Genomic DNA, 23,348 nt, shown 5'->3' on the forward strand with positions numbered 1-23,348 from the left:
GTTACTTATGACGCTGTGGCTGCTACGATATTTATGAGCATCTTGCATGTACTCATATATTTGACGCTGTGTATGTACCGATGTATTTGAGCAGGGTGAATGTATCTATTAATTTGAGGACTTTTGTTATACCGATATAATTGATTACTTTTGGTGTACCTATATATTTGCATATCTTGTCTGTTACGATCTATATGACGCTGACTGTACCCACAAAATAAATTAGGGAAATAAACCAAAAAGTATTTATTTTAATAGTATTTTATTAATCAGGCTGTTAATAATGTGACCTTACATATAAGTAATTGGTATCAGCCATTTTAATAACAAGTGTTGCAAGCATATAATATAATTTCCACACTGGTACTAAATTCATCGCAAAAAAATCACGATTTTTGTACTAAAATTACACTTAAAATACAATAATATATTTGTTATATATTTTAAATAATTTTTTAATTAAAATTACCTACATAAAAGATGTAGCAAAAACATTGGCATATTGTAAATAAAGCAAATTGTTTCAAATTTTTCTTATATAATGCACATATTCATAATTTTCGAGATATATTGAATTATATATTTACATATTAATGTAGGATATATGTTAGGAAACAGAGTTAATTATATTTTATATTAGTTACAATCACAAATAACCTAAAAACAAAGTGAAACTATTCGATAATGGCAACATTACGTTGCTAAAAGCGCTACATGGTAACATTACAAAATATGCGTGCATATAAATTTTAGCGTTAAAATAAATACTTTAAAATTGACCATATTTATTGTTTCTTTCAATCATAAGACGATATTTATCAGTCTTTTTAAAGGCACCAATAAAATCGATTATTTTGTATATAAAAATAGCTGCTCAATATATTTCTTGTACATAACATTGGCACATAACAACATCACATTTATATTTATTATAATGAAATTCATATTAAGAAATACTGTTTCTACTAACATTTATATGTTAATTACTAAAAATACAATTTTCTTGTGGAAATGCAAACAGCTGTCAGTCTACTGATTTATAAGTACGTTAAACAAAAAACTAAAGTTTATTCGAGCATCTGTTACTATAAAAAAAAAAAAAACTAAAATTGTTTTTTATTTCCGACGAAATTCTAAATGGAGATAAATGCATTGATTATACGAAATTAAGCATTCAAATTAATAAAAAAAAACGGTTCAATATAACATAATTACCAAAAACATAGAATCCCGTCTGAATGATACATGATTTTTCCAAATCTGTTTTAACAACATTCCTCCAATGTCGTTGTAATCGGTTTTTATAATATTTGGAATTATTAATTATATAATCAAACTTACAATATTCTCATTGCAGTAATAATATTTATATTAATATATATATATATATATATAAGAATTAACTCGTCATATTAAATTATTGAAACTTTCGTGAGACATTATACTAAACTGATATATAAACACGGCTAAACATTCACGTATATACGTCCGGTGAGCTCACAGTGAGCTGAGGGCCTTGTCCGCGAAATAATACCAGTACCACTCATCCTGATGAAGGGCCCCCGATGGGCTCGAAACTAGTCGGTGCCGCCACCGGTCGAATATACGTGAGTGTTTAGCCGTGTTTATATATCAGTTTCGTCATATTAAGTCCAAAAATCTCAAATAATTTTATCCCCATACAATAAACTCAATATTTAATATTACAATACTCAATATTACATCAATACTGAGTTTAAAATTACAAATTGGAATCTTTTTGAATTACATTAAATATTTCGTTCAAACATATTTCATTCTCCAAAATATGTTTTCTTAATACATTCCAAATTTCCAATCGTCGATAGATTTTTATCAAATCAAAAATATTGAGTTACAATCAATATTTGTTTACTCAAAAATATTGAGTTGAGTTTTCCAATACTCGTTAAATATTGAATATTTACTGTAAGTATTCAGTGTACCCCTGTGCCCCGGTGAATATTACATCTATCCATATCCTGGCAGCTTCTCCTGAAGGCGCCATCAGATAATATCGTCTCTGTCTGGTCTTCACTATGAATGTGGTCTGAGGGTTTGGTGATTTAGAAGTGTTGCCGTGGTCTAGGTATACTTCTTCGATTACCTGATAACGTAACAAAAATATTAAATTATTCAAACTTTCGTGAGACATTATACTAAACTGATATATAAACACGGCTAAACACTCACGTATATACGTCCGGTGGCGGCACCGACTAGTTTCGAGTCCATCGGGGGCCCTTCATCAGGATTTCAACTAGTCGGTGCCGCCACCGGACGTATATACGTGAGTGTTTAGCCGTGTTTATATATCAGTTTAGTAACAAAAATATATATTTCCCTTCAAAAGTTTAAATTAGCATTAATATTGAACTTTAGCAATAATAGAAGAGAATTTCAAGGAAACAACAAGCAATAGGAATACTCAAATGCCATATGATTCAGTTTTCTTATCAGATCAGAGTAAAAATGATATGAAAAGCCAAAATAATATAAATATATGTATGCTAAGGTGAGAAGGGGCGATCGCCCAGGGCGCAGGGCGTAAAGGGGCGTCTATGGTACCTCCTAATATACCCTTTGGAAGATGTTCCCCCATCCTTACACAAAAAAGGGGGTACTTCAGGCACCAGTATTGTAAAATCCGGCCCTTATAATAAGCAGTTTGGGCTACATGAAGTTATAAGTATGGTACCTGGAAATATGCGCCACCTCTCGGCTTCTTCTCAGTCTTGTCCCAGTAGTAGACGAACGTTTTCGTCTCCCGGTCGAAAACGAACCACCTAGTCACAAATGGGGGAAAATGAACATTAATTGGCATTTGTTTGCTATTATGACGTTATAAGATCGAAATCTAAAATGATTGAGAAGAAATTATTTATTTTGTGTATGGTAACTTTGGTGTGAGAAAATATTATGATACAACGCCATCTATGTTGCAAGCTATGACTTGATCTTACTAATATTATAATTGCGAATGTTTAGATGGATGGCTGTTTGTTAGAAGGTATCTCCAGAACGGCTCAATGGATCTCGATAAAATTTGGCATACATATAAAATATAGTCTGTAAGAACACATAGACTACTTATTAAGTTTTTTTTTAATTCGCGTGGACAGAGTCCTGGGCGACAGCTAGTGATTTTATAAAATGTTACTAGCGCCATCTGTGAGTGATGTGGTGAGTTTTGGTGCAATGTGGTCACCTTTTGGACCAAGTATGGAACTTGGCCCCCAGCTTGTGCAGGTAGCCGCGACATGACGTCGAGTTTATTGTCACGTAGGGGCACAGCTCAATCTGATGACCTGCAATATTCATGCTAGAATAAATATCTTATCTTATTAATTTTATAAATGCGAATGTTTAGATGGATGTTTGAAGGTATCTCCGGAACGGCTGAACGAATCTTAATGAAATTTGTCATACATATAGAACATAACCTGGAAGAAAACATAGCCGACTATTTTTTAATTCACGGTCGATAGCTAGTCTTATATAAAGATGTTGTATGTACATACCAGCAGACTCGACATGCCTGCGCAGATCAAAGTCGTCCCTGTCGACAGGCAGGTAGCGTGTGAGCGGCCGCTGCCACTCCTGCGCAGACACACCGCGCCGACTGCGCCGCGGCGCGTTGCTGAGCGACACTGCCACAATCATATAAATTACACCTTCCATTCTGCAGATAAATTCAAACATACATCTAGATTTATTTAGATGTATGTTAGTAAGAAGGTATCTACAGAACGACTGCATGGATCTCAATGAAATTTGGCATACATATAGGACATAATCGGGAAGAACATATAGTCTACTTTTTAAGTTATTTTTTATTTCCGTGCGAACAGAACCACGAGCGACAGCCAGTATGATCTTCCCGTAACCAACAATACTATGTATATAACGGGGCGTTACAAAAGCGCCCGTGCGAATAAGAGAGAGAATCCAATATTTGTAAGTACTAAAGCACTATAGAGTTTAAACATCATCATCAGCAAGACCACACGGAGGGGCTCAGAACCATAATTTAGGGGTGATTAGACCATTATATACTAACGTATGTTATCTCTGCTGAAATCTGAAGCATGACTAAGCGGCCTGCTGTCGTCACTGCGTTTGTCATCCTCAGTGGACTCCGTACGCGAGTTGCGGACTTGAAGCTGTGGACAATACACAAGAATACAACAACAACATACCAACATAATTAACGCACGTAACCTAGAAGGGTTAGCAGAGACTACAGACCTCGACACGTAAATCACAAATATGGTCCTACAATCGAACCTTGGGGTACTCCGTAATATAATGTTATTAAAGTCACTTAAAAACCTCATGATATCATAATTTTATGATTTATTAGATATATTAGACTTAAATAATATAGGTAAATAGTCTAGAAATACAGAATATATCATTTAGAAAGAATTATACTGTGACATATTTTATCAAACGCTACATACAAGTCTTGAGAGATCTTAAATGTCTGCATATTTAAGGTACAGATCATTTTAGTATAGAATATAATTACTCAAAACGTTTAGTGAAATCAACATAGAATTTTGAGTTAAATCTTACTAATTTTACTAATATTAGGATGTTTGTTTGAAAGATTTTGATGAAATTTGAAACACATATAGAGCATTGTCTGGAAGAACACATAGGCTACTTTTCTTTAATTCCGTGCAGACGGAGTCGCAGGTGATAGCTAGATTGATCATAAAAAAGTAAACAATATCTACTTTAATAGTTCACTAAATAAAACTGTATTTCACACATGTGAAATATCGTCTATTACGATGTGACAAAAGCGTGAATCTCTTTTTATTTTGGCACAAGCAGTCTACTCGTAAAAGCAATCTGCAAATTGCCTTTGATCGCGCTTTTTTACTACATTTTAAAAATAGAATTATTTTGCTCTTTTTAAATACATGAAATATTTTTGGCCAGTCCTTTATAAATTAAAAGTAAATAGATTTATTAAATAAATTACATCGTATGTACTCAATCGACATCTTTTGTTTCCAAAAATAAAAAAATAAACATTTTGACTGATGAAATAAAACTATTGATGTTCGATTTTTAAATCCCAAAAGAAATCGTTTAATGAGAGCCAAAATTAAGAAAACATCATCATCATCAGCTCACTATACGTCCCCACCGAGGGGCTCGGAGCCTACCCTAAGTTAAGGGTAATTAGGCCATAGTCAACCATGCTGGCCAAGTACAGGTTGGTTGACTTCACACATATCTTTGAATTTCTTCTTACATATGTGTTGCATCACGATGTTTTCCTTCAGCGTAAGAACGTCGGATAAATGTCCATATGTAAATCGGAAATCACATTGGTACATGTCGGGATTCGAACCTAGGCCATGCAGATTGCGAGTCAAGTGCTTGACCCATGAGCCACCGACGCTCTTAAGAAAACGTGTACACGTCAAATTCCAAACATGGCGGCCATTACGAATTTATTTATCGTTATTTTGTAAAGAGTATGTGACAAAGTGATTATGTAACAAGCGGCTATTATAAAATTAGCATAGCTAATATTACAAAGTTATTTGAGAAAAAGTTTTTTATTAGAAATATTTAGGAATTTTAGCGTAATACGGTATATCAATTTCTAGTCACAGGCAAAACAAAACACTAGTTTGATTTTATATTCGCGGATAAAACGCGTTAAATTCGTACTAAAGAACTCCATTACCACAATTATAGCAAATAAACGAACGGATTTAAATCTTTTACGCGTTTCTATTTCGATCGAGGCAGGTCGTTAAGAAAATAACGGTTATTTTAGCAGTTTTGTACAAAAATAACGTTAACATGTTTGAAGCATCTGTGATGATGCGATTATATACTAATAAAGAAAGATTTGATTGTTTGTATTTAATAGACTTTGAAACTGCTGAAGCGATTTGGAAAATATATCACTATTGGGAAGCTACAATAGGCTAGACATAGGCTTATAGTGTCACCAACTTATCTGTGAACTGACGGGTGTCGCGGTCGTCGTTTCGGTGTTGCTAGTTAATTCCAATGTGCACAAAAGTCGGGAAAGTCGATACAGTTTTATTTACATTATTTAGTTTGTATTTACGATAAACTGCTGTGGCATAGGAATTACGTCTAAAACATACCAATATATAAATTCCAAACTCCTTGTTAAAAGACTCATCTAGATATTAGTGGTAGGTCTAAACACTGACAGTCGAATGACATTTCAACCTGTCACCGAAGTTCCTATTTTTGCCATTTTACAGATAAGTTGGTGGCACTATAAATTGATTATTAGCTTAGCCTTTATTAGCCTTCTAAAGCAGGGTGAATAGGTATTTACTAAGTAAGTGTGTACCATCCTTCGATCACATAGCCACTTGCAATCATGTGGGTTTGTGGTCAAGCACTGCTTTATTCAATATAAAAAAGAAATTATTTCTAACTTCGCGCAGTCAGAGGTAACTGCTAGCATCTTATAAGATCTTCAATTGTTTTTTTATAGACTACCCACTAGCGTTTATTGAGTAAAATAAAATCGTCATAATGTCATAAAAAAACGTCTTTTTTACCATTGTCTATATCTTCATAAAGACAGGATTGGAAAGGTATCTTACTAATATTATAAATGCGAATGTTTGGATGGATGAATGTTTGAAGATAACTCCAGAACGGCTGAATGGGTCTCGCTGAAATTTGGCATAGATATAGAACATAGTCTGGAAGAACGCATAGGGTACTAATCTTTCGGCGCAGACGGAGCCTCGGGCTACAGTTAGTAATTTATAGATTTGACGGCAACGATACTTTCTACCTATCTCCTCATATGTATTTCATATTCTTGTGCCTCTATGACACTCTTAAATACAAATATAATGACACCTTACTCTCCAAAACTAGGTTAGGTTAAGACTAACAGACTGTCACAATAAAATATATATATCCACATAAAACTATCAAATTAAAATTCTCCAATCATAAAACGTAAGTAAATTTTCCAAAGAATCTTTCTAATGTGTACATTAGCTTGAGCTTCATTGACGTAAGTCTTTTCTTGCTGTTTTGTGGTTATTTTGTTTTGTCCCGGATGTGAATTCTTTACACGATGAAACATTTCTTACGATCACATGACGTAAATGTTTACATGGGTCACATGAAAACAGACTTACTTGTGGTCACTATTTTAAGATATTTTTAAATATAGATCAATGGTAATGTAAAAATAATTCTGTCTGAAATTCGATTGAATCGTATAATTTTGATTACTTTTAGTAAAGAAATAGATTTGAATAGTCGTACGGATTGTATAATAGCATTAGCTGCACAAATGGTCCACTCAAACTGTGCCATATAATGACCACACAGAAGACACTTGGTTGGTCTTGGTTGTCAAGTGGAAGCAATTCCACATTTTGTCTGATGAGTGTGCGTGCCTGAGACTTTATTTTAGTCCTTTCATCATTATCATCATCATCGTCAGCTCATTATACGTCCCTACAGAGGGGCTCGGAGCCTACCCTAAGTTAAGGGCGATTAGGCCATAATCAACCACGCTGGCCAAGTGCGGGTTGGTTGACTTCACACATACCTTTGAATCTTTTTAGATTTGTGCAGGTTGCATCACGATGTTTTCCTTCACCGTAAGAACGTCGTGAACGTACATATGGAAATCGGAAATCGAAAAACACATTGGTACATGGCGGGATTCGAACCCAGGACCTGCAGATTACAAGTCAAGTACTTGACTCTTGAGCCACCGACGCTCTTTTTCTTTCCACAATTTTCTTATAAGGTAATTATGGAAAGGGAAAGTAGATTGGACGGAGGAGGGCACTCATAGAAAGAGAATAGTACCCCCTCCGTTGATTTAAGGTAAACAACGCATCTACAATTGCGGCTGTCTATAGAGACAGTCGCTTGGCTATTAGTCGAAAAAATATGACGTCTAATAAATATGAAAGTGGAGTACTCTGCCGACCTTACGTAGGGAATGTCAGGATGATGTATACTTACGAACACAGGTTTGCTCGGACACGTAAGACCCCAGCGAGAACTTTTTATAAGCATAAGCCACACAGACATACTGTTCATTCACATTTATATATACACTTTTTATGCTAATTTCATATGTACTTTCCTAAAATTTATACTGCTTTTTTAATAAATCGTGAAAGGTATGCCAAAATTATAGACCGTTCAAGAAATCTAAAGATGCATAGGGAACGTAAGACTTTTTTTTTAAATTTCACTCATACAAAATTATGGGCAACGAGTTAGCGTGGAAATAATTTTAAAAATAGTTCATACTTCTTACTAATATTGTAAATGCGAATGTTTACATGGATGTATGTTTGAAGATATCTCTAAAACGGCTCTATGGATCTCGCTGAAATTTGGTAAAGATGTAGAACATAGTCCGGTCGGACGGTGTCGCGGACGGCAGCTGGTTTCTTAAATATATCGACAAAGTTATCGTAAAGTGTTTGGTGTACACAAATTTTAAATGATAAATAAACATATTTCTTTCATTTTACATTGAAGTGTTTTTGTTATTATTTGATGAGTTATAGTATACGGTAACAGCTGTTTTAATAAAATCTTTTATCTGATCATAAAAAAGGTTTATTTTATGAGTTAAGGGCAACTGAATATTCGGCAAGAGTTTGGCATAATGCCACTTGGGTAGTACAAATATGATTTTAAAAATAGCTAAATTGCTTTAATAGGTTAAAGAGCAACTTAATTGAAATTACTGATACATAGTTGAGTAATCATGTGTTTCTGAGACTAAAATCTGTATAAAACTCTGTAAAAATCTCTGTCATTATCATTGATAAAATAGAGATATCAATATGTTTTATACGATGATTTTTGGTCTCGGAAACCCACGGTACGAGATTTGAACAATGCTAATACATTCACAATATGCGAATATTTGGATGGATGTTTGTTAGAAGGTATCTCCGCAACGGCTACATGGATCACGCTGAAATTTGGCATACATGTAGAATATAATCTGGAAGAACACATAGTCTAATTTTTGAGGTTATTTTTAATTCCGCGCGGACGTAGTCGCGGACGACAACTAGTCTATTGTAGACGCGATGTCGCAGTTTAAGAGGCAATGTCAAGGTTGTTTGTGGCTGAGAATACACGTAGCTAAATGCCAATTCTATCTTTAAAAAGCCACAAAAATGTTTATTTTACGCAACTATATTGAAAGATATATTATGTATATTGTTAATTTATTTATAAGTAGCTATCGCCCGCGATTCCGTCCGCGCGAAATTAAAAAAAACAATAGCCTAAATGTTCTTCCAATGTATGTTCTAGATAGGAAGGACATCCATGCAGCCGTTCTGGAGATACAACATTCGCATTTATAATATTAGTAAGATTCTATTCCTGGCAAAAAAACAAGGAATTAACAACACTTCAGTGTACGGAAGCTATTCGTTATTTATATACGTCAGTTACTGGCACGTTTACCCTTTTCAAGAGATGCAATATATAAAAAAACTAACGTATATTTTCGCATCTTCAAACAATGGGTTTGCCGCATTCCTCTGTTATTTATCGTCTGAACGGACGCGCGTTGTAAACATAAACGTGACTAGACAGACAGCGCGCGCTTTTTTATGCGCCATCTTTAAACTTTCGTGCGTTTTTTTATTACGCAAGTTTTTTTTAGTTCGAATTTTATAACATCTAGATAACTTTCTGCCACACTCAGTCACTAAGTGAGATATTTAGAGTTGATTAAATATGAGTCCTATATACTAAGGAAATATCTGAACCCATTAACCACCAGTTTAAGTTTTGAGATTGAGTAAATTTTTAATTTTTTTTTTCGTCTGCTATTAGTCGACCTTAGGTGAATTCACAAAGATTTTCGAGTTATTGAATAATTCACGGAAAACGGAAACTTTATGCAAGGTCTTTTACTATGAATATAGGTTAAAGATTTAAATTGCTTTAAAATTTCTTATAAACTAGACATAAGTTGCAAATTTTACTAATATTATAAATGCGAATGTTTACATGGATATTTGTTAAAAGGTACCTCCAGAACGACTCAACGGATTACGATGAAATTTGGCATAAATGTAGAACATAGTCTTTTTTTTTATATCATAAGGTGGCAAACGAACGAGCGGCCACCTGAAATCGCTGAAATAGCGAAGTGACCGTTGCCCATAGACATACGCAATTGCATATGCGATATTTAATCGACGGAGGAGAGGATGCACGAAAAGAAAATATTTTCCCTTCCCATGCATCCTCTCATCCGGAAAGTCCACTTCCATTTCCCATCTTTTCCTTATAAGAAAAAGGAAGTGAAGGGAAAGAGGACTAAATTAGGCCTCCGGGACGCACACTCATCAGACGAAACGCGGAATTGCTTCCACTTGAGGTCTGTCTTCTGTGTGGTCGTGGTATTTCACCGGGTAAGCCGGGTCGATTCGTGCGAAGATGTTAAAGTGGGCTCTACCACTGTCAAATGTTTAATTCCGCGCGGATAGAGTCGCGGGCGACAGCTAGTTAATGAATTTAAGGCTTGTATTTATTACAAACAATAGGAATGTATAGAACAAATATTTGTTAGTAAAATAGATATTTAATTGTTTTGGTATGATGCCAAATAGTTTTCGTACGATCAATGATGTGTTTCAGTATAATCAAGACTTAATACGACTTTCTTTGTGCGTTTTCATTGCAGAAATACTTGTATAATAACATATTGTCTATTTAAAATAAATAAAGATAACAGTAAGTCGTATCGGTAAATGGACTGATAGCGAAGAGCTTCGACCAACATCTCAAAAAGCTCTCGCTAAACAGTTGGATTAAGGGCCCGATACAAAAAGCAGTTATCCTAGAAACCGCGCGCATCGTGAGAAGGTTCCTGTCTCTGCAGCCCTGACCACTGGTTGTTTGAGTCATGGGATTCCGCAGCCGGTGGTGTTCTCTTTTTAATATATGTTATGTATATTTTTATTTTTTTTTGGATATGAATTGTATTATATTAGAAATATGATAAATAAATGTATATTGAACAGTAATTCTAGAAAGAACTTAAATTTATGAAATATTATGTTTAATCTAACTAATATTAGAAATGTTTAAATGGATGGATGTTTGTTTGAAAATATCAACGGAACAGCTCAACAGATATTGAAGAAATTTGCCACTCATATAGAACATAGTCTGGAAGAACACATAAACTCAGTAAGTTTCTTTTAAAACCCCGCAGACGGAGTCACGGGCGATAGTTAAAAATAAATTTAATAACGTTTAGCAAGTTAATTATTTAATCAAATTTGCGTAAAATAAAAAAATTAATAATCTATTTTCACTTTAAAATTGGCATACCAAACACAGATATTTTTTTCACAAAAAAAACATAAAAAAACACACGTTTGAAGCAACTAAAAACCAGTTAGGATAACGAAAACGGTTATTTGAATAACCAACGTACACGTCCGATTACGAACGTCTTTCGCGTCAACTGACTTCGTATCCGAAGGAATTCCGTAGAGATTTTTATTTAACAACTCAAACTACAGCCAAAGTGATTCATATTATAGAGTTATTTTTAACACCTCTACGATATTGCTACGTCGTAGCACATTACAACTAAAAAAAATTAACAAGTCAATTTTAATATGATTTTAAAACTTACCCAAATTATAATCCTAGATCAAACAAAAAGTATAAAGTTCTTTCAAAGCCGATGTTAAGAGCAATCTTGAACTACAAGCATATGCCTAGATGCCTACAAAGGTGGGTTTTCACTGCTTATTAAAAGGAATTGATAATAACAATATGAATTTTACAAGTGTGTTGTCAGCGGAAACCCACTTATTATCTTACTAATATAAATGCGAATGTTTAGATGGATGGATGTTTGTTAGAAGGTATCTACAGTACAACTGAATCAAACTCAATGAAATTTGTCATAGATGTAGAACATAGTCTGGAAGAACGCATACTCTATTTAAGTTTTTTTTTAAAACCGCGTGTATGGAGTCGCCGGTGACAGTAGTCATACTAGTCTTACTAATATTATAAATGCGAATGTTTAGATGAATGAATTTCGCTGAAATTGTGCACACATATAGAACATAGTCTGGAAGAACACATAGCCTATTAAAGATTTTTTTTAAACCTCGCGAAAAGTCGCGGTTGACAATTGAAGTTATGTATATGGAAAAATGAGAGCGTCGGTTCAGTGGTCAAGAACTTGACTTGCAATCTGAAGGTCCTGGGTTCGAATCCCGCCATGTACCAATGTGTTTTTCCATTTCCGATTTACATATGTACATTTATCCGACGTTCTTACGGTGAAGGAAAACATCGTGATGCTGCACATATCTGAGAAGAAATTCAAAGATATGTGTGAAGTCAACCAACCCGCATTGGGTATAGCCAACCAAAGCCAAGCCAAAGGGTAATTAAGCCATAGTCAACCACGCTGGTTGACTATGGCTTAATTACCCTTAACTTAGGGTAGGCTTCGAGCCCCTCGATGGGGACGTATAGTGAGCTGATGATGATATGGAAAAATAGATATGTCAGAATGTAACAAATTTCCGTAGGTATTTATATTGATGTAAAATATAATTAGAACGTTGTGAAAGTGCGGGCGTCGATGTTTGTACAGTATTATTTATTACTAGCAACTGAAGGATATTCACTGACGTACTTTGTTGGTATGATGGTGTTTTCTTAGAATTAAAATATAAACAAGGAAACGTCTCTAAATACACGCTCATCTCTCAGCGGAACTACGGAATGCTGTAAGGATATATTTTCCTAACCTTAGAGGGTCGTCTATTAATCACGTGATGTTTTTTTTTGTGACTGAATTGCCATTGTTTGCCTTGAGGAGGCATTTACAGCGTCACCGGGCTTGAGGTGGCCGAGCGCAGATGGCACTTAGCATAAACCTCGTTTAAGAGTAACTAAGCTCGAGGGCTTTCTCAGGAACCTCGGCTCGGGCCGTTACTTCGTTATTATTACCGAATTGGGCACGTGATGTACTTTAGTAATGTTTTGATCCCCTCTGGTGATATGTGAGGAGAGGTGACTACTCCTACGTATTCCTAAAATCACGTATATTTTTTGTACAAAAAAAAAATTGAAATTTTCAAAATATTGTTAATTTTATTCACAAAATATACCTCATTGGCCAGAAAAAAATCCCGAAACATCACGTGATTTTTTCGGACATCAACTTTTCGATCACGTGATTAATCGACGATCCCTCAACCGATTTTAATTACTTTTTTTTAACAAACCATAGGCGTAGTAAAAGAACAGACATGATTTTGTCGGTACTAACATTTTAAATTAGTTGAGCTATGGGTATTATATTATTTCTAAATCTCTAACTATGTCTATTGTATCAAAAGCTGCACAGCGTTTAGTTACATTCCACGAATCAATAAGATAAGAGGCTGATAACATTGTTAACTTAACTATAACCTTATCTATTAACCATGTAGATGACGATAACATACAAATATGTGCAACTAAAACAACTATGAATTAGCTGTCGCCCGCGACTCCGCGCGGTATTATAAAAACGTAATAAGTAGCCGATATGTTCTTCCAGACTATGTTCTACATCTATGAGAAACATCATAAAACCGTTGAGCTGTTCCGAAGATACCTTCAAACAAACATTCATGAATGCATTCGCATTTATAATATTAATTAAATTATTTATTTAAATAGAAGCTGATTTTAAATAATGAAGTGCCAGTGAATTTATGAGACCAAAATAGAGATTAAAAAACGGTAAATTGTCTAAAATTACTTGACATTATTAGTTGACCATATGTTCTTCCAGACTATGTTCTACATCTATGCCTTTCAGCAAGATACATGCAGCCATTCTGGAGATACTATCTAACAATCCATCCATCCAAACATTCTCATTTACAATATTTGTAAGATTACAAAAGATAGAGCCATAAGATTTTACTTTCATTTATGGTAAAAAAAACTTTCTAAATATCTATATCCCGTTATATTTATAGACGTTCGAAAGCAAAGGAAGTTCGTAGCGACATCTGACGGTTAAGTTTCGTCAGTTTAAAGCTATGCCACGGGAAGAGTGACATAAATCTTACTATTAAAAGATGCCACACGTAAGATGTCACTGAACACCAAATGTTGGCGTATTCTAAAGATAGTAATCTTACATAATATTATAAATGCATATGTATGGATGAATGTATGAATGATTGTTAGAATGTATTCAAAAAAGCTGCATAGATTTCGCTGAAATTTAGCATAAATATAGAACATAGTTTGGAAGAACAGATAGGCTACTAATTAAAATTTTTATAATCCCGCACGGACAGAATCGCGGGCAACAGCTAGTTGGTTTAAAGAATTTCCACAATTGAAAGATGTACAAATATATTTCCTCGCGTATTTTATAAAAGGCAGAGTTTACTATGTTTTATTATTATTTCTGCAGTGAAAACCTACTTTAAATTTAATTATTTTACGTTTTTTAATAAACAAGTAAACTATTCTAAGCGAGACATCTCTATAAGCGAGAGTCATCTGGTCCTGACAGACATCCGTTAAACTAGAAACTCAAGTAAGAGAGAAACCTTTATAAGCGAGAAAAACGCGCTCTCTTGTACTATTATGCAGTTTTTACTGCACCTAAAATCATAGTTACAACTTTTTTTTAAACGGAACCCTTATAGGATCACTATGTTCGTACGTCTGTCTGTCAAGACCCTTTTACATGAACGCGTGTAAGTATAAAGCTGTTAATTTATTCTTTTGTAAAGAGGCAAATTGTTACAAAGAGAAAAAACGACTGTCCTATCGGAAATAATATTTGGAAAACGATATAATTCATTTAACACTGTCTTACAACTTCCACATTTGGTTAGATAAATTGGTTCCTCAAACAACAGGATGCGCTTTCTCTTAAATAACCAAAAGTATAGGGTTGGCACAAGAGATTTTTTATGAGTCGCCCATTTGTTGAAATTACATTTCTGTTCAAAGATTTTATGTTGATAAAATTAGCTTTATGCATTTCTCCATATTATCAATGTCAAATTTTATGTATATTCAATCACGAAAATTCCTTTTAAATAGGTAACATCTTTTCGTTCAATTACTATAATGATTTAAGAAAAATTTTGCATATAAATTATAGTAGAATTAAAGATTATTTATCTTACAACAATATTACATGATATTTAAGTTTCCTATACACGCTTTATTTAAAATAATAGACACTGGCTAAATACGCTATTGGCCATAAATAAAGCAATTGTATTAAAAAGATATTAAACATGTCTTTTTATACTAAACGGTATGAACACAACAGAAAATATTAATAAAAACAAAACATAGTAAAAAAAATCACAAAAATAACTGACAACCCTATATGGTTCATAAATAACTCTACGCGACTGATCTACTTCCTACGTAAAGATTAAAAACATGTGAAGTCTATTTTATAATTATTTCAAACATCAAATTAATATTTGTGCTTCCTTGCCTTAGTTAACAAAGTGATCCTATAAGGGTTCTGTATTTTTCCTATGAGGTACGGAACCCTAAAAATCTTTCTAAGAAGATTTCAAGTTAATATAAAAATACAATACATTATTAGCTAGGTTTACTAACAACATATCTATTTTTTTAATTGATTTGGCATTGAAATTAAAAAAAAAATACTAAAAAAATGTCAAAACATACCTCTTCAATAGACGATGACAGGAATCCAGAACTGAAACAATAAAAAAAAAATTGTCGGTCAGTCTATCTGTAAATCTTTTTTTTATAACAGAAGAGGGCAAACAAGCAGCGGGAACACAGAGGTGTTCAACGACCCTCCTGAACATCAGCAATACCAGAGGAACCGCAGATGCGTTGCCGGCCTTTGAGATGGTGAACGGTGAAATTTTCGTTTGTTCCGGTACATGCAGGCAAGTTATAAATCTGATAAGATTTCTATTAGATTAGATTCTATTGAATACAGTTTTATGTTCCTTAATAAAATCAATGAAATTACTCAGTAATATTATACTACTAGCTTTGTCCCGCGACTTTGAGTGCGCGGGATTAAATAAACAAGTAGCATATGCTTATCCATTACTCTGTTAGATTTCATTAAATTTTGTAGTAACCTAGTAACAAATATCCATTCAAACTTTCATATCTTATTAATATTATAAATGCGAATGTTTAGATGGATGTTTGTTAGAAGGTATCTCCTGAACGACACGACAGATCTCGATGAAATAGAGCATAGTCTGGAAGAACACATAGGTTACTAATTATGTTTTTTAATACCGCGCGAACTGATTTGCGGGATAGTTTATAATATTAGTAAGATTATTAAAAAAATACTTACCAGCACAGCAAGCTAGATTTTTTCTCTTTAGTCTTAGACATAATTATATTGTTACTAACAAGTTTTTATAAGCATCTGGTTTTTATTGATGTTACGAATTTAAACAAATTTTAACGATTTGATACAGACTGGTTTTTCTTATAATTTTATTACTAAGTATATTGATTGAAGGAAAAAAACGTCAAGGTATAAAAAATGACCTTTATACGTATTATTCTTGTTAGAAGGCAAACGAAAAAACACACTAAATATACATAAAGATTTATCTGGGCATATTGAAAAGAGCTATGTTTTTAGCAAACTTCAAAAAGTAGGATATCAAGTCGTCTGATTATTTTTAATGCGCGCAACTCCGATGTGGTCCGATTTTGAAATTTCTTTTTAATCGAAAGGTTTTGCTTACATGTGAGTCACATTTTTTTTTAATTTTTGAAGAAGGACATTTCAAACGGGAATTTTTGGTTTCAGAAAACCTCGGTAAGTTGTTAAAATTATATTAAAAGCGTATCTTATTTATTTTAAGATTCTTAAGTAATCATTTATCCATTATAGTTAAGTTTAGTTTAGGCCAACCCTTTGCAGGCCTGTACCGCCATTACTGTGGTTTTACCGACCGACAAACATTTCGACAATTTAATAAATCAAATAAAACGACTTTTTAAATATTTTATTCCAGTTTCTTAATTTGTTTAAAGTGAAAGTTATTGGAATATTGATTTTCACAGACGTAACATTAGTTGGCTTGTGCATGTGAAAACATCTGTGCACTCAATTGAATACAGGATGTTCGTAATGCATCGACAAATAACTACAGGATGATCTATTTTATAAGTATTTCGAAATATGTTAGTTTAAGACAGTGGTCATGACCACAGATCACCAAACACGTACGCTACATTAGTAGGAAATAAAAGGGATTCACAAGTTAAAAAAGAAATACAGCAAGCGATTATCCAATCCAGGAAATTAAAAAGGTAGGGAATCTTTGATTTAGTTTATACGTAGTATAGAAACTTTTTAAGATATGCTTTAGGTGTTCTATTCATTTTCAAGCTTGACTGATGAAAAATGTAACATGCTGTATACTTCTATAAGGCAAAGAATGAACGCGTCATAATAGATTCATATTCGTTGATGCCTCGTAAAACGTATTCGGTCAATGGAACGATGTCAACGTATGTAATAACGATTATAACGCTTAGTGACTTATAAATAAGATTTATATTGGCTTGAATTTATTGCGTTTATTTTCATTTGTGTGCAGATATGATTTCCTTTGGCCTGGATACTTTAATGATATGGGGGAGGTCGTTCAAGGTCGTTTCGTTTATAGACAAAACATACTGTATATTAGTATGTTAGATGTATAAATATTATTAAAATCTAAATAAGAAAATATGCAAGAATATATAATGATATAATTAAGAAAAAAATTCTCATTTAAATAAAAAAAAATTACCAACTTCGGTAAGATTTATACAACATACTGTATTCAAAAGTCAAGTTGACCAAATGTTTGTACAGAAATTGGCACTGACATTGGTCGCAAAGTTTTTAATCTTTATATATATAATTCTTGTGTGAGTGTGTATGTCACTGAACTTGTGTTCAAGGGGATCTGGGAATGGTTTAGATTCACAATTTTATCCGCTGGACAATGTTTTTTTAATTAATTTTTAATTTATTAGTAGTTGTTGATTTTGGAATGTTTTACATTGGATCCGACAGACGGCGCTACCATCGCAGTGTCAAATTGTCAGACAACGTCTGTCGGGTCCGCTAGTCTATATATATAAAAAAAAAGTCGTGTTAGTCACACTATTTATAACTCAAGAACGGCTTTACAGATATGCCTGAAAATTTGTGAGGAGGTAGTTTAGAGTCAGGGGACGGACATAGGATACTATTTTTTTTTTCAAATTTATGCCTTGAAGAGCTGCTTTTTATTTAACTTATCTATATATTAAGTTTTTTTATATATCCACGCGGATGGGGTCGCGGGCGATAGCTAGTTTATTACAGATTATATCAATTCAATTGTTTATTGTTTCGTTGACTTTATTAATATCAAGATATTATCTTGTTTCATGTATAAAAATGATATATAGACGTCTCACTCATTCTCTTTGAAAAGAAAAGAGAAGACTTTCGTATCAATCCAAAGCCAAAATTATAAACAAATGGACTTCATTTTCGATTGAGTCAGTATGATTAACTTTTTTTTTATTTATTTTATGTTTTTGAGATAAAGTTATATTGTAAAAAGGTGTCAAGTTACTTAACTTGAAGTTCAGTTAAATTATTTCAATTTTACTGTTTACGACTTATAGATCTTGATATTTAGAATTAAAGAAATTCTAGATGTATACTAGCCGTGGGTTTGGCCAAATTGCCCATTAAAACATATTGTCATCTCTGTTTTGTCAAAGATAATGACAGGGATGACGATATACAGAGATTTTGGTCCGATTAAATAGAAAACTGGAATACGTTAGTTGATAATTATGAATTGGAACAATAGCCGATAAAGCATTTCCTTTACATTGTTCGCTTTACTAAGAAAGTATACGTTTCTTTGAAATAAAAAAAAAAACAAGTTTTTTTCTACAAAATCATTTCCAATGAAACATTTTAACTACTAAATAACGTATAAAATATAGTTTATCCCTATTTTTTATGTATAGAATGAAAATTAGTTTTAATAATGGAAACCTGTTTGTGTTTTCATCATCATCAGCTCACTATACGTCCCCACTGAGGAGCTCGGAGCCTATCCTAAGTTAAGGGTGATTAGGCTATAGTCAACCACGCTGGCCAAGTGCGGGTTAGTTGGTTTGTGTTTTAGCTACTTTTAAATATATTTACAATAATGTCTCACGAAAGTTTTAATAATTTAAATGGAAACTTATTTGAATTACTAGCTGTCGAACACGACTCCGTCCGCGTGTTTGTCTAAAAAATGAAAAAAATAAAATTTTGCGGTGGACTACCCTTAACATTTAGGGGGATGAAAAATAGATGCTGGCCGATTCTTAGACATACTCAATATGCTCACAAAATTTTATGAGAATCGGTCAAGCCGTTTCGGAGGAGTATGAGAACGAAAATTGTGACAAGAGAATTTTATAGCATGAGTTCCAGTTATGGAGGTTTCTCACTTATCCAGGTCCCACTTAACCAAGTTTCACTGTATATAAGATTATTTAAATAGTAAATATAACAAATTAATTTTTATTTTACACTGATTTAAACTATCACAGTAATAAAATGTATAATTTCAAAACTTAAAATTGTTATTACGTATCGTAAATTTCGTACCACACATGCGGTTGGTTCGGATGTCGCGTCGTTACTGCGCGATAGCTTATCATTGGCTGATTAGACTTTATTAATTCCATACTAGTTTTACATACATAGATAAATTTGGTCTAGTTTTTGAATTTTAAATTCATGTATTTAATTACGTACAATCTTCAAACAAATAAAAAATCTAGTGAGGTCATTCGATTCGTATTTTTCTTGATATATCTTAGATTGTGTTTTTTATAACACATTATCACGTTAAAAAAAAAACAATAACTCCCGCGTACATTAGCTACCTTCTAATAAAAGTTTAATCTCAAATACAAATTGCAGATGAACAGACATACAGACACACATAATATAATTAACATTATATATATAGAATTAAATAATAAAAACTCACCTCTCTTCAAATATAGTAGAATTGGTGAGATTTAACACGTCATCAGTGACGCTGGCGTCCTCCACTGCATATCTGACGTCATCAGTGACGTATCTCTCTGTTGTGACGTCATCGGTGACGTATCTGTCAGTGACGTCACGGCAGCGAATGTCCGCGTCACCGTCAGAAGACTTTGTGTGACCAGATCTGTTCTTCTGGTCCCATAGCTTTTTGGTTTCGTCTTGGGCTTTACGTTTTAATTCTGATATTTTCTCTCTTTCGTTTTCTATCATTTGGCAACCTGGATGAATTCATTTTATTGAATACTAGCTGTAAAACGCGACTCCGTCCGCGCGGAGTAACAAACTTAAGTAGCCTATGTGATCTTTCAAATTATGTCCGTGCAGCTGTTCTGGTGATATCTTCAAACAAACATCCATCTATCCAAAATTTCGCATTTATAATATTAGCACGAATTTATTTACTATATAAAATTTTAACAAGATTTTAACAATTTTTTTCACGAATCGATTAAAAAAAACTATAAAAGTGGAATTTAACTTTTTTAAATAATAAGAGCAAGCAGCTACCTGAATTCTAAATAGCGAAGCGACAATTACTCATAGACATTAGAACAGAAAAGGGAATGCACAGAAAGAGAATATTTCCCTTTACTATGTATCCCCTCCACCGTCAAATTCACTTACTCTTCCCACCCTTCTCTTATAAAGAAAGGATGGGAAGGAAATTCAATTATCCTTCCCACCTTTTTCTTATAAGGAAAGGATGGGAAGAAAATTCAATTACCCTTCCCACCCTTTCTTAGAAAAGAAGGTGGGAAGGGAATTCGAACTAAAATTAGACCTTTAATACACATATTCGCTAGAAATAAACTTACCTTGTTCTTCCAACATCTCGATTCTCTTCCTCTCTATCTCCATCAGACTGTCCAAAGTTCTCTTCCCCAAAGAATTGACATCAGTATCACTTGATAATATCGGTGCATCCATTGTCACCTTTGATATCCTGTCTATATCATCTTGTGAGGGAATTTTACCTGATTCTGTTATCTTATTGAACTCTAAACTCCTGTTAGGTTCATCTCCGCAACTCTTTCTATGTAATTTAACTGCTGAATTATTAAAATCAGTTCTTTCAAATGTAACCGTCATCGATTTCGTTAAATCGTTTTTATTCATCTCTTTATCATTTGTAACTTTGTCAGGTGATGATTTATTTTTATATTTATTATCTGTTATAGTTTTATTGTTTTTTATATAACGATTTTTATTATCATTATCTTCATCTATTTTGTTATTTATTTTCTTATTAAATGAATCTTTTTTCATTATTTTCCCAAGCGCCATGAATGTCGGGATTTTCGATGAGGAATTACTTTTTAATGGTCCATTATCTTTTTTATTTTTCTTTGAATGTCTCAAACTGTTAAACTTATCTAGATCTATTTCTATATTTTCACTATTATAGAAAATATTCTCATTAAAACTTTGAGACATTAAATCATTCTTTTCTGGTTTTTTCTTATTACTTTTACGCTTCAAAGAATCGAAATTCCTCTCCCAGAATCCTTTCTTCTCTTTAGAAGAAGTAGAAGATTTGGATGGACTCTCACTTAATCTTGTCTCGTTAAGTTCTGTGACGTCACGTCTCTCGATGTCAATCATCATGGACTGAGACATCTGATCTATTGATTTCAATTTGTCTTTTATATGTTTCGTGTGATCTTCGAAACTCTTTATTTTTATATCATCATCACTATCAGATGTTTGTGGTGAATAACCGAATTCATCAGATTTAGCTCTAGTCTGATCTGTGTAGAATGCACTGTCCGGTGATTGTGTTCTTTCTATGTCGTTTAACTTATTTACTATCGGTTTTAATTCTTTCTCTATTGTTTGCACTTTTACAGTTAATTCTTCAACTTGATTTAATAATTTAACATATCTAGCTTGTAGTACTTTAGTCTCGTCTAAAGCTGATGTTAAATTATTGTTAGCTTCAGTCTTTAGAGTTAGTATTCTACATTTTTGAGCGTCTATTTTCTTTGTTAATATGATTATTTCATTTTGTAAATCTTCTCTATTTGCTAATCTAAAATTGAAGTACAAATAACAGATATAAAAGTATTTATTTAACCCGGAAAAATGATAAAAAAAAAACAAAATCCCAAGAATTACATATTGCCCGAGGTTCCGTCTACGCGGAATTAAAAAAACTTAATTAGTAGCCTATGTGTTCTTCCAGACTATGATCTACATCTATGACAAATTGCAGCGAGGTCCATGTAGCCGTTCTGTAGATACTTTCTAACAAACATCCATCCATCTAAACATTCGCATTTATAATATTAGTAAGATTAGTTAATTGGGTCTTCCTAATTTAATAATTTTGTTTCTGAGTGCAACAAAAACTATACTAAAAGCAAACTTACAACTCTGATTCCTCCTCTAAATGTTGGAACTCCAAATCCTCAAATATCTTCGTCTCGTTATCCAAAATGTCCTGAGCATTTTGTAATTCTTCTAACGTTGCTGCATTCTCTTTTAAATCTTTCTCTAGTCTGTGGAAAAAGTTGTTTGAAAAACCAAAGAACACATTCTAAGTGTTGCTTATGTACTAGCTGTCGCCCGCGACTTTAAAAAACTTAATTAGTAGCCTATGTATTGTTCCAGACTATGTTCTAAATCTGTGTGAAATTTCACTGAGATCCATGCAGCCGTTTTGGCTCCATCCATCCAAACATTCGCTTTTATAACATTACTAATATGGATGGATGTTTATTAGAAGATATCTCCAGAACGGCTACATGGATCTCGCTGAAATTTGTCATACATATAGAACATAGTCTGGAAGAACACGCTGAGTAATAATTAAGTTCTTTTTTAATTCCACGCGGACGGAATCGCGGGTTACAGCTAGTCAATGATAATATCACGCATTTGGACTGATACAAAATTCAAAGTAATAACTACAAACGAACCTTTCGACTTTCTTAGTTGCGATTTCTAATCTTTCTCGTATTTCGTTCTGTCGTATTTCTTGTTTCTCTTTTAATTCTTTCATCTCATCTTCTATCTTCTTCGCGTTCTCTGTTAATTCCAATTTCTTCTTTTGTTCTATATTTAATATTGCTATCTCTGAATCGTATTCACCTTTGATTAAAGCTTTCTCCATTTCCAACTAAAAATTATATTTATTTAAGAAATTTAAGCAGCAAGGCCTTCC

At 33.2% G+C, this 23,348-nt stretch overlaps 1 protein-coding gene across 2 annotated transcripts in view; it reads right to left on the reverse strand.

The window, feature by feature from the left end:
• Positions 1-1,483: 1,483 nt before the first annotated feature.
• LOC106125769 (golgin subfamily A member 4) overlaps positions 1,484-23,348 on the reverse strand; it is a 62,615-nt gene continuing 40,750 nt past the window's right edge. Inside the window, exons 10-20 of one of the 2 annotated variants that reach the window (XM_013323100.1) lie at positions 23,104-23,303; positions 22,555-22,683; positions 21,001-22,214; positions 20,247-20,403; positions 20,124-20,216; positions 15,760-15,790; positions 4,079-4,181; positions 3,540-3,668; positions 3,227-3,326; positions 2,717-2,804; positions 1,484-2,125 (exon numbers count right to left, since the gene is read on the reverse strand). In XM_013323100.1, coding sequence (XP_013178554.1) covers positions 1,943-2,125; positions 2,717-2,804; positions 3,227-3,326; positions 3,540-3,668; positions 4,079-4,181; positions 15,760-15,790; positions 20,124-20,216; positions 20,247-20,403; positions 21,001-22,214; positions 22,555-22,683; positions 23,104-23,303 — 2,427 coding nt within the window. In that variant the 3' untranslated portion in view covers positions 1,484-1,942. Of the gene's footprint in view, positions 2,126-2,716; positions 2,805-3,226; positions 3,327-3,539; positions 3,669-4,078; positions 4,182-15,759; positions 15,791-20,123; positions 20,404-21,000; positions 22,215-22,554; positions 22,684-23,103; positions 23,304-23,348 lie in introns of both variants that reach the window. The other variant, XM_013323099.1, reaches the window with a different exon arrangement.

This window comes from Papilio xuthus, unplaced genomic scaffold (genome assembly GCF_000836235.2).
Source record: "Papilio xuthus unplaced genomic scaffold, Pxut_1.1 DF825783.1, whole genome shotgun sequence".
NCBI classification, from domain to species: Eukaryota; Metazoa; Arthropoda; class Insecta; order Lepidoptera; family Papilionidae; genus Papilio; species Papilio xuthus.